Source organism: Squalius cephalus (assembly GCF_949319135.1).
Source record: "Squalius cephalus genome assembly, chromosome: 2".
NCBI lineage: Eukaryota > Metazoa > Chordata > Actinopteri > Cypriniformes > Leuciscidae > Squalius > Squalius cephalus.
The window spans coordinates 1005863-1019279 of record NC_137123.1 but is presented as its reverse complement, the minus strand read 5'-3'; the positions used below and the strand labels follow the sequence as shown (position 1 = coordinate 1019279).

At 37.6% G+C, this 13417-nt stretch overlaps 1 protein-coding gene across 2 annotated transcripts in view; it reads left to right on the top strand.

The window, feature by feature from the left end:
• Positions 1 to 1816: 1816 nt before the first annotated feature.
• Positions 1817 to 13417, top strand: part of LOC307154372 (NACHT, LRR and PYD domains-containing protein 1 homolog) — a 49452-nt gene continuing 37851 nt past the window's right edge. The window contains exons 1-4 of one of the 2 annotated variants that reach the window (XM_079864260.1): positions 1817 to 2137; positions 5634 to 5721; positions 5821 to 6043; positions 7437 to 9293. In XM_079864260.1, the coding sequence (XP_079720386.1) occupies positions 5844 to 6043; positions 7437 to 9293 (2057 nt within the window). In that variant the 5' untranslated portion in view covers positions 1817 to 2137; positions 5634 to 5721; positions 5821 to 5843. The remainder of the gene's footprint in view (positions 2138 to 5633; positions 5722 to 5820; positions 6044 to 7436; positions 9294 to 13417) is intronic. The other variant, XM_079864261.1, reaches the window with a different exon arrangement.

Here is a 13417-nt window from a genome sequence, read left to right as displayed (position 1 = left end):
ATGACACATCAAGGATGTTAAGAGGCTAAAAGCAGGTTTAAAACTTGCCCCATTGAAGTCAACAGGGTGCAAATTTTAAAAAGAGGATAACACGGTGTAGGCAACAGCGATTTTTGTCGTTGTTCTCTGTATTGACAGCACTCCAAATGTACAAAAAAATGAGCTCAATGTTAAAATTGACCGGAGTTCTCCTTTAAGTCCGAATCTCGCGATAATTAGTACGTCACCCAGGTAATTCTCGCCTACTCTTTTGGATTCGTAGGTGTTGTGTTTGTCTAACACAAATTAGAGTCGAGACAACGATGGGTAATTCTTCTTTTCTTTTTACTGTGCAATATCAGAATGAACAACTTTTGTGAACACATGTGTTTCTTCTTTCTTTAGACAATTCATTGGCCAACCAGAATCTAACCCTGAGTTAATCTAGATTGGCCAAGCAGTGCTTATTCCTGAGTTTACTCTGGGTGCATTCTACTCAATACACTACAGTAGGCTACATACTTTTTCGCTCGCCTACTCTTTTTCCCATACTAAATAGTAGGGAAGTATGCGGTTTCGAACGTAGCAGTGTAGAAACTCTTCAGCCGTTTCTCAATACCAAGTCCGCAAAGTTCGGACTTGAGTCCTTGGTAGTTCGGACTGACAAGTTCGACTCAGGAGAACGAACTCCCGAGGACGGGAGGACGCGAGTCCGATAATTCTGCAAATGGAACAGCGGCGTACTTGATAGCGTCACTCAGTTCGCTCTGGCTACTCCGGTTATCTCTTTATAGGCTACAAATAAAACAAAATATGTTATAAACCACCACTTTGGCTCTTTTCATTTTCATTTAAAAAAAGATCTTTAACATAATGGCCACACAAATGAGGTTCAGGCAACGCAATTGATTATCTTCACTGCATATTTACAACAACACAAAATATAAAGCACAACCCTGACTCTTTTTGTTTTCATTTTAAAAATATGATGAATAAAAAACATTATAATATTGATCATTAAAACGAACATTTAGCAAAAAGAGACAGGGTTGTGTCAAATATGTATATAGCCTACAGTGAAGAGAATGTAGGCAACATGTAGGCTATTATAATAAAATATTTTATATGTTTTAAATATATCAAATAAAATGACATAACCTTTTTTGCTAAATGTCAGTTTTAATGATCAATAATAGCCATTCTAAAAGTATAAGTAGCCTAAAAGGTATAAGAAGCTATACAATAATAAAGCCAACGATTCAGTCAAACATAAGTCAGCTCTCTAGGCTACATAGTTAACTAACGTTAAATAAAGCTACAACTTCACTTTGCCCTCAGCTAAAACGTTTTGCCAGGGAACAAATAATAATGAGACAAATAAAATAAATAAATCGCCTGTTGGATATACACAAGACGATTTAAATCTCATGTTATACCCATAGATAGACTGTAAAAGGTTATACCACTAGACTAGAGACATCCGAGCCAACGGCAAGTCAGCAGCAGAAGCCGAGGAAAGGCTGTTCTCGGCGGGGTACGAGCGCCGAGCGTCCGATTTCCTGGTTCTCACAACTCCGAAAACGTCAGATCAAATTTTCAAATAGGCGCTATCTTTATAAATAAACCAAAGATTTGAGATTTAAACAACTACATTCTCGCCTGAAATACTCTTAAAACTACATTTCGTGACACATTTACAGCAGTATTTTTAAATTACGCAGGGTTTCTCCTCTGCTATTGACGCTTGCTGGTTGGTGGTGTGAGATGCATTCTGGGATACCTGGCTTGTCAAGTCCGCACAAGTCACCTCTTGATGCATCCTCGGTAAAAGGGGCGGATCAAGAACACATCCGGGGATTCGAACTGGACTTGGCTAGATGTGAACTTTGAATTGGAACAGTACTAGGGCAGCGACTGATGACGTTTCACAAGTCCACAAGAACACAAGTACAGACAAGAACGCATATTGAGAAACGGCTTTCAATCCGCCTCAGAGTTTTCATGTTTCAGGTCAGGTGAGCTCTGATGCACAGGAGCAGGTGGAACAGGTGTGACGACTCTCTCCTTCAGGAAACAGATCGTCGAAAACAAGTTAAAACACTTGATGGATGAGGAGAAGACGCCATTTCGGAGACTCTCACAGATGTCACACTTTACGGTCAGTTATTTGCTTCTGATTTGATGTGTAGGCCTACATATTATTATCACATATGCGTTGTAGATCCGTGTGTCTGTAACTCGTTTGTTGGCTCGGTTTATGCAAAACAGAATAGCCTCTAAACCGCCTTTCTTTTTTCTGTTTCATGTCAGAAATAAAGCTTGATTTCTTATTTCCCCATTGATGTATACGACATGAGTTCATGATGTTTAAGTTTATTTGTCATGTGCATAAAGTTAGTGAGAGATTGTACATTGAAACGCTTGTATTCTACAACAGTACAAGTATACCTGTCGTGATCATTGATTAATCGTATGCTCGCTGTTATTCTATATAATATCAGTTATTTGAGAGAAACACAATAAGTTTTCAGTTTACGTTGAGTCGCCTTTTGCCAAAGAATTAAAAGACAGCTTTCTAAAGTACACAAAGATAGTCAGAAAGACCCTTAATATGAAATGAAGGTTTGTGGGTTTGATCAAACTTGCATTAATTTATTATAATTTTCGCAGCGTCTAAGTACATAATATGGGCTTTTTTTTATAATTATATTATGATTCCAAGTTAAAAAAATAAGTAAAGTTTTTCAGTTGGATTGGTGTTTATTCTCTTTAGCATATGAAGTATTTCACTGATCATTCTGATTCAATTTCAGTGAGTGAGGAACAAAATTATACTCGCATGTATATTAGGTGTATTAGGTGTAGCTGCTCAGTTCATTTACTTTTGAAAATCAAGTTATTTTTTGTGGCTTGATGTACAACTTTTTTTTTTATTGTCTCTTATAACAAAAACTTTTTTATTTTATTTAAACCCTTGAAAATGCAGGTCCTGTTGTAAATAATAGAGAGAAATCACTTTTTTAAAACTGTTGTTGCATTATTAACCCTTAGCAGATTTCGACTCATATATCAAATAGTCAGTATATATTAGTTTGTATAGTATTGTATGTGTGTGAAGTGACATATGTTCTGACTGTAAACATTGCTATTGCTGTAAACGTCACAGAGGAATATGTGCACAACACTGTAAAACATAATTAATTCAGCATAATGATTTATTATAGTTGGTCAGGCCTGACAAGCCCATATCTAGTGAAACTTCATCTTCTCGTCTTCATTCTCGTCTTTATAGTCTTTAACACGTCCAGTGTTGTGAGAAGAACAACAGCATATGAGCTTCTAAACAGAAATGTGTCTTGATGGGCAGTTTAAGGTGTAAAAGACCAAAGAGATGTTTCCCTTCACATCCTGAAGTTATCAAGCCTATCAAGTTGTTTTTTGCTGTATTAACTATTTATAAACTGCTTATTAATGTCTATTACTACTTTATAAATTATGGATTAACTGTTTACTAATGCTTAACTTATGATTAATAGCGTGCAGTTATTATAAGGTGTTTATCAGAGGTGGGAGTAAGTCACACATGTGCAAGTCACAAGCAAGTCTCAAGTCTTAACCTTCAAGTCTCAAGCAAGTCCAAGTCAATTTTGGGAAAAGCAAGTCAAGTCAAGTCAAGTCACTGCTTTATGTCAAGCAAGTCAAGTCAAGTCAAGTCGTAGCATGGGTCACAAGTCATTGGCAAGTCATACAAACGTTTGATGATTTAAATGAATTTATATATTAAAATAAGTTAAAACTACAGAAGTTGTGGACTATGGTTTTATTTGCAACATTTTTTTTAAAAATATGAATTTCCACATACAGCTCAGTGGTTACTACAATAAAAATCTATAAAATAAATAAAATTTCAAACTACATAGCTTAAAATGTAAATGTAACTGAAATTAGGCCAACATTAAAGCATGAAAAAATAAATATGCCTCAAACATTGCAGAAGATCATTAAAAGGTATTAAACAATTCACAATTCATGTATAATGGTTCCTATGACACCAAATGGCATTCTTCAAACTGGCATCCCCTTTATATAAGTTATATATTTTTAATTATGAAGTTAAAATCGCCAATAGGTGGCGCCAAATCACCGTCTTAATGTACAAGTCATAGAAGCATTCATTCACTGATTTGTTCAAAACGGCAGATTCGTTCTGGAACTAAGCAACTAGGTCCCTGAATCAAATACACATAACTCTTTTGTGGCTTGTTTGGAACCATTGTCATTGGAGAAATAGAGCAAAAACAGATAATATTTGGAATATTATGTCTAAAATGTCACATCACAATATTCACTCTTTTTTTATTAAACTGTTTTTATAAAACCATTATCACATTTGCAATCGCGCCAATATTCTGAAAATATTTTTTTATATCATATGTTATAGGCTAATTATAAAAATAACTCATACTAGGGCAATTTTTCCACCACATTTTGAATTTTGGGTGCATATTAATTCTGCTGGCATTTTGCCCCCAACCCCCTGATAACATCTAACCCTGCTTTAAGAGAAACATAAAACACGACAAAACATTAACAGTTTTCTATGTTGTTTTTTGTCATTGGAAAGAACGACATATTTGGCTTTAAAGCATGATTTGAAAGAAATGTGGCAAATGTTATACAAAACGTATGCCATCATTAATTATCATTTAATTATTGACAACATTAAGCTACATTTGAAAACATAATTGTGTATAAAGAGGCATGCTGTTTTGACCAATATTCTCTCTAGATTTAAAGATAGTCAAATTAACTATAAGAAACAGGTTAAACAGGCCATAGCTTACTTTTAGACGTGGTGAATGTAGTTCGACTGTTCGAGGTTGTGATGGTCGTCCGATATCCCTTGCCTGTTATTATGCGTACAGCAAATCTTCTTGTATAAATATGGTCAATTTCTAGTGTTTATATCCAAAAAGAAACGATGCTGGGAGATGTTTTTGTATTTAGCGCGCTGCCACGCTCACCGCGATGTAGCCTATGTTTTTTTCTGGGCTTGTGCAGCGTCACGCAATTGCGCAAAATCTGATGACTGGCGTCAATGGTTCCGTTGCTTTCATTTTGTTCATCAATTGATGTTGCAATGATTTATATAAAAATGTATATCAAGTCATTCTCGAGTCATACAGTTCAAGTCAAGTCAAGTCTCGAGTCATTGGATCTCAAGTCAAAGTCAAGTAATTTTCTTAATTTAGTCAAGCAAGTCTCAAGTCCTTAAATTTGCGACTCGAGTCAAGTCATGTAACTCGAGTCCCCCATCTCTGGTGTTTATGCAAGAACTGTTTTCAGATTTAGATTCTGCCCTCATGAGAAACAATCAATGGTGAAACATTTATCTCACGCACAATAAACGTATGAATGTTTGTTTCTTTTCTGTGTAAATGTGGACTGTCATATGTGTATGTATTGTGTGGCCGTTGGGCATCCGCTGTAGTCATGTGCAACGAGAGTGAGGAGGACAATACAAAGTGACTGGCATCTGAGCAACAGTTCCGAGTCCTCTCATCAATATAAAACTAGGCATGGACGAGGTGAAGAACACAAGCTACTGCAGTCTGACTCTCTTTAAACTCATCTATTTTCTTTTTCTCTCTCAGAGTTAAACTAGCAAAGCCTGACCATCGCAAGTGGTCAGGTGTTTGACTAAAGCATATGAACTTTTCACATGGTGGTTGAAGAGAAAAGGTAATTTATTATTATTTTAATTGGTTCAATTATCTTTTGCCCATTTATAAAGAAGAAATTATGGATATATTGTCTTGTTTTCTGTGTTTCTATATCCAGGCCAGGTGTCAGTTTTATCTGAAATGATGCAGGAGACTCAGAGATCTTCATCTCCAGATCCCAGCTGTTTGTGTCTGAAGAGCAATCAATCCTTACCTCATCCTCCTGACCTCAGTGATGAACCAGTGACCTCTGACCCCAGTGGTAAACCAGTGACCTCTGACCTCAGTGATAAACCAGTGACCTCTGACCTCAGTGATGAACCAGTGACCTCTGACCCAATGTAAGTGTGAACCACTGATCTATATAGAATGACTGGATAGCTCATGATGTCATAAACAGTGAAGCCCTCACGCCGCCATATAGGTATTCCCCAGTGATCTCATGCGTTCTATTGGACCAGTGTTTAAATGCATTTTAATGAGGATTTGTTTAAAGTCTGAAATTTTTCCTGTTTAATAAAACGGCAATGTCTTCACTGAAGAGCTATCTTCACAGGTAGGAAAAACAGTTTGATACTATTGATTAAGTAGTGAATGCTAAAGACCTATATTTTTTTGTGAATTGATGAATATTCAGGTGAATATTGTTTCATGGCCACAAATTAATAATACCTCAGCACGTTTTACTAATTTGTTCCCTCGTTTTACTATATTTTGGTCACATTGTAATTCGTTAAATCAAAGTGAGGGAGGGAATTGGTTAAACGTGTCCACGATTTATTAAAACGAGGGAACAAATAAGTCGTCGTAACGCCGAATTATTTAGATTATTTAGATCAGATTATTTAGACAGGACGCATAAGAGAGAGAGAGCACTCTCATCCTCACCGTCTTCAGACAACATGAGCGCTGTATGCTCTCTCTCCCGGCCGGCCTCGCGCATATCAACATCAATTGAAATGTTAGTAAAAGGTTGGAAGACCGATTGTGTTTTATAGATTGGTAGTTTGTTCAAATAAAGTGTTTGATTAGTTAGTAAGTACATGTTCAGGAAATGCATAATACTGATTATATGGGATAACGGTAAACGCACTCTACACGAAGCTCTTTTGAAGCTGTCAAATGGTGTCGCTATTGGACACTTAATTGTGATTATTGCAGATCTGAGGTTTCTTGGAGGAATAGCGACAATTGTGCATATAAATTACTACTTACAGGGCTTGAATTACAACCTGTGGGCAGTTTTTCTACATCCTTCTGTGAACGTCGTTTTACGTATGCGTATGCTGCACAGCGGGTCATCTTAAAAGTGCCGTCGGGACCAATCTCTGTATACCGGCCGTTGGAGCCTCTGCTGGTAGGGAATCGTAAGATGGCCGCTCGAACACTTCCGGTGGCTTCACTGCCTGCTGCCAGTTTAGAATGTCATGAGCTATCCAGTCATTATATAGATCAGTAGTGTGAACATGTTGCTAGTTGGTGATTTAACTATAACTAGTGAGTGAAACTAGGACATGACAGTTCATGTGAGAGCAAAAACACAGTGGATGCACGCTGTGAGAAGAGTTTTTATTTTTCACTTTACTTCAAATCAATGGACAAAATTTCAGTGATGAAAAACTTTGATCCTCGTGTCAAAAAAATAACACATCAAATATATGAAAAATACAAGACTGCCATCTGTACTTATTTCCTTTATTTTATCATATTTTTTCATCTGTTTTTTTTTCTCAGCAGTGTGAATAGAGATGATCAGACTGGAGACCAGGATTCTCCTCAGCCAGTGAATGATGAACTACAGAGGGTCAAACACAGACACAAAGCCAGCATGAAGAACAAGTATGAGAGATTATTTGAGGGACTGAAACTCCAAGGGAATGAAACCCTCCTGAACAGGATCTACACACAGCTCTACATCATAGAGGGAGAGAGAGAAGGAGTGAATAAACAACATGAGGTTTTACAGATGGAGAAAACAGCCAGAACACAACACTCACAAGACACTCCAATCTACTGCAATGACATCTTTAAAGCCTCTCCTGAACCAGGACGCGAGGAGAAAGAGCAGATCAAGACTGTTCTCACTAAAGGCATTGCTGGAATCGGGAAAACCGTCTCTGTGCAGAAGTTCATTCTGGACTGGGCCGAGGGAAAAGACAATCAGGATGTAGATTTCATGTTTGTGCTTCCATTTCGAGAGCTGAACTTGATCCGAGATCATCAGTACAGTCTTCACAGACTTCTGCTGGACTTTCATCCTGAACTTCAAGATCTGGACTCAAAGATTTATGAGGAGTGTAAAGTTGTGTTCATCTTTGATGGTCTGGATGAAAGCAGAATCACACTGATGTTTTCAGACGCTCAGGAAGTTTCTGATGTGACTGAGACTTCATCAGTGGGTGTGTTGATGTCAAAGCTCATGAAAGGAGATCTGCTTCCCTCGGCTCTCATCTGGATCACCTCCAGACCAGCAGCAGCCAATCAGATCCCCTCCAAATACATCCACCGTCTGACAGAGATTCAGGGATTCAATGAGCCTCAGAAGGAGGAATATTTCAGGAAGAGAATCAGTGACGAGCATCAAGCCAGCAGAATCATCTCACACATCAGAAGAGCAAGAAGCCTCCACATCATGTGCCACATACCCGTCTTCTGCTGGATCTCGTCCACTGTGCTTCAGAAGCTCCTGGAAGAAGATCTGAGTGCAGAAATCCCTCAAACTCTGACTGAAATGTACATCCACTTCCTGCTGATTCAGATCAACATGAGGAATCAGAAGTATGAAGAGAGAGATCCAGAGAAACTCCTGCAGTCCAACAGAGAAGTGATTGTGAAACTTGCTGGAGTGGCTTTCCATCAGCTGATGAAGGGCAATGTGATGTTCTATGAGGAGGACCTGACTGAGAGCGGCATAGACGTCACTGACGCCTCAGTGCATTCTGGGATTTGCACTGAGATCTTTAAGGAGGAATCTGTGATTCATCAGAGGAAAGTCTACAGCTTCATTCATCTGAGCGTTCAGGAGTTTCTCGCTGCTTTCTATGTGTTTTACTGCTATTTAATGAAGAACAAGGAACCACTGCAGCTTCTGTGTGAATTCAGATCTGATGAAGTCTCTCTGTATGATCTACTAACATCAGCAGTAAATAAAGCCCTCAGGAGTGGGAATGGACGGCTGGATCTGTTCCTGCGGTTCCTGCTGGGCGTCTCACTGGAGTCCAATCAGAGACTCTTACAGGATCTACTGACACACACAGAGAACAGCTCAGAGAGCATCAGGAGAATCACACAGTACATTAAAGAGAAGATCAAAGATAAGCAGATGAATCCTCCCTCAGCTGATCAGTCCATCAATCTGTTCCTCTGTCTGCTGGAAGTGAAAGATCAGACTCTGTCCAGAGAGATTCAGGAGTTTGTGAAATCAGACAAACACTCAGAGGAGGACCTCTCTCCGTCTCACTGCTCTACAATCTCCTACATGCTTCAGATCTCAGAGGAGGCGCTGGATGAGCTGAACCCCATGAAATACAACACATCAGATGAGGGGAGAAGAAGACTGATACCAGCTGTGGTCAACTGCAGGAAAGCTCTGTGAGTGTTTAATCATTAATAGCTAAAGAATCCTTTTTAATAATGCATCTTACATCTTTACAGGGGTCATGACATGGAGTTTTTACATTATTATTATATTCCCTGAGGTTCACTTATACTAGTGGAGCCAAACTCAGTTCCCTAGAGCACAGGTTTCCAAACCCTGGGTCGCCAGGATGAGTTAAGGAGAATGGAGTTACATTTAAAATAAAATAAAAATAATCATTTCTTTTCATAAAGTCATAGTCTGTAGGCCTGTATAAAAGGAATAAATATGCTAAATATATTTGACTTAAATAATTAACAGATTAACAAAAGAAAAGAGAAAGCTGTGTGACAGTATTCTGCTGAGTTTGGTTTATTTTTGTGAAGCGCTCCACAAACTAGTTGACGGGAAGGAAACCGAGACGACAGAAAACACATCCTGTTGGTTTATTTTACAAAGCCACAGTGTTCTGGTTTATTGTGAGTGTAAACAAATAAAATGTAATACTTCAAAATGCAGTTTCGAATAGAGATGCGCCGATCCGATACTCACTGTCGGCTCCGATACTGCCATTCTTTGCTGGATCGGGAATCGGTCAGACGAGATCCAAATCTGATACTGTGCGTATACTATTGTTAAGCCTCACAAAAGCTACAAAAACATTATAAAGAACCGTCAACTTTTCGTGCACTATATTATGTGTTCTAAAGCCACTCCATAGTTTAATGTGATAAAGTGATTTAATGATTAATATTGAAGTCGTTAAACTCAAGTAAGTGCTTCCCTCCGCTGCGGCTGTCAGTCATTCTCCATCCAGCACTCAAACAGCGCGACGCGTTCGGTTACGGCAGTCAACATGATGAAACTCTCTCCAAGATGATTCAATGTTACTATTGTTATACTTGATCTGTAGAGAAAGGTCTATGGTTTTGCATAAAATGACTTTATCTTTTTGGAGTTTATTGCTGTTCATGTAACTTTCTCCCGGTGTCTTTTAGATCACCACACTGGAGTAGAGAGCGCTATACTTGTTCTTCACGCGCAGAACCGATCCTGACCTCCCTGGGGCCCTAAGCAAAACTCTGTTAAGGGGCCCTCATACCTGACCCATTAGCCATGTAAACCATTAGCCATGTAAACCATTAGCCATTGTCACTCAGTCACACCTTATATGCATTCATATAATACCGGAACTACGCATCAAATCTCTTCCCTTTTTGCTTTGAGGTTTTCAATGCGAAGCGCTGTGACTCCATGTTGCTTCAAGCGCATCATTCTGCACACGGGATACGCATAAGCGTTTTGTGCCGCTCTGTATTGGAGCCTTTCATATTATAATACTTTTGTGCAATGAAAGATTATTAATAGCCTTTCTTGTTCTGTCCTATCTATAATGTGTTGCTGCCTCATTAAACAGCTACGCTAAACATTTAAAAGAAATGTCTTTCAATTTTATAGTGTATATATTATAAATATATTTACTTGTTTTTCATGAATGTATTTTACAACAATACAAAGAGCAGTGAGTACCATTTTAACAGATTTAGTGCTACTATTCACTTTTATTTGTTCTCCATCTCCACTAAATAATGTTTTTTCACTAAATGTTTAGATTTTATTCAATTATTGTGCTCTCATGATTTTTCTAGAGTAACTTTTGCTGCTGAATTTTCAACTAATCTAGTTTATAATAGTATTTTGTCATAGATTATGATCATATAATTTTTTCATTTGTTGTTTTTCTTTATAATGATGTTTAACACACAAAAGAGTAATTATCAGTTCAACAAACAGAGGTATAGAAATTCTACATTGATTAAAAAGAAAACTGTGCTGATATCGGATCGGTATCGGCCGATACTCAGAATTTTTGGGATCGGATCGGTTCTGGAAAAATGGTATCGGTGCTTCCCTAGTTTAGAACAATCCTACTCTTATCTGTATGACCGAAAGAGTATGTTTTTATGTTTCCTCTGTTCAATCGTGTCTGCGCCTCACGCGTGACCGGTCTTCATTTAGCTTTGCGTTGTGTGGGTTGATGAACGAGACTGGGCAACAGAAATTGCTCAAGCCAGATTTGATTCTGCATGAATAAAAAGACAAGTGAATCAAAACAAGCTTGAGTCTGTGGCCTTCTCTCGCAATTGTAACATCAGCCTTTCTTCAGTCACGCTTACCGCAAGTGCAACACATTTTACAGTTTTCATGTTTCTCATATAAATCAAAACCAATGTATTCAACATATTTAACAAAAAAAAAAAAAAACATTTTACATAAATTAAAATATATATATTAACAGAAGCATGAATGGGAGCATATACCTGCATGAATAAAAAGACAAATGAATCAAAACAAGCTGGAATCTGTGGCCATCTCTTGCCATTATAACATCAGCCTGTCAGTGATTATTTTAGTAAGGCATTATTTTAGCCAGAGCTTGCACACTCATGCTTAATGAACTCTCTTCAAAAATACAGGCTTCACATCCTTCACACAAACTTCATACAAGTATGAATAAGGTTAAAGTGTATTAAAGAACAAAATTACATGTTTTAGTACAATAAACAAAACTCATATCAACTTTTTAGACGGAGCTTCAGCACAACTCGCCTCTCTTCAGTCGCGCTTATCTGAACCAAAGGAGAGCAACCAGAACCGGAACATAAGTATTAAAGGAGCCACGCGCCAAAATACCAAAATAAAATGGTCAACCTTACATATAAGATATTACACTGCTCATTTTAAATAGTCAGTAATACCATTCGTGCCATTCAGAGCAGTGGTTCTCAACCTTTTTTGGGCCAGCGCCCCCTATGCAATATCCAGGTCCCTGAACGAAAATTCTGTGCATTTTAATGTTAAAGTCATCAATCTGGTGCACTTTGAGAGTTCAAAATGAAAAGCTCCAACCCATATTCAGTGTGCAAATTATATGAAAAATTCAACCTCTTTTATTTGTGTCCGTCTACATTACACTACTACATAAAAGTTATAATATTAATCCCATGACAGTAGGGGTGGAACGGTACACAGAAGTCCCGGTTCGGTTCATACCTCGGTTCAGACATCACGGTTGGGTACGAGTTCGGTACAATGGAGGGAAAAGCAAAACAAAAATGCAGGAGGCAATTTTTTTTTAGTGTGCATGTCTCAGGCTGTACCACCAAAGGAAAATAAATGTCTTAAGCCTTGCATTTTTTAAATAGGTTTTATTAATAAAGTAAAGGCATAGAACCAGTTTATTTGTAGTGCATTGACAATTGTTTTATATAATTAGTTTATTCATTAAATTAATACAAAGACAAAAAGACCTTGAGATATGTTTGGTAATTGTACCTGAATGAATTTAAAATATATATTTAAATATATATATATTTGCTATATTTCTGATCAATATATTTGTTTTCCTTAAAATTTTAATTAACACTAACTTTATTCTCATCTTAATTATAAATAATTTATTTCTGTATAAAATAATACTACCATTAAAAACACAATTGATTTTCTTTTTTAATCAATGTAGAATGTGTGACTTAAAAATAAACAGATTTGTGCTCTGTTTGAGGACAAGAAATGAAAACCAATGCAATATGATGAATGTCTAAAAGATGGCACTCACAGACTGTTTTTAAATGGGGTTGGATAAATATTTTTTGCTTTTAAACCGTGTGTGTGTGTGTGTGTGTGTGTGTGTGTGTGTGTGTGTGTGTGTGTGTGTGTGTGTGTGTGTGTGAGAGTGTGAGAGAGAGAGATTTTGGTTGGGTGACAGTTCTAGGTTACAGTTTGACAAAAGCACAATGTTGTGTTTTATTGCGAGTGTACACAAATATAAGTAAACACTTTGCAGTTTGAATGATGTCCTGTATGAACAAAATGACGGAGTATCGTGCCCGCACCTCTCTCTCTCACACACACACACACACGCACGCGCACGCTACTGTTATAAATTCGTCGCTGGAGTGAATGGGAATATGATTTATTGAAAATATTTAAAAAAATATGTGTTTCTTTAGTCAATACTTTTTAATGGCTTGTCAACTTTCCATTCCTCCGCTGCGTGATTCTAGTCAGCGCTGGATGCTAGCCACCACCGGATTGTTGTCAGCGCCAAACACATTTTTGAGCTTGTGAATGCTGA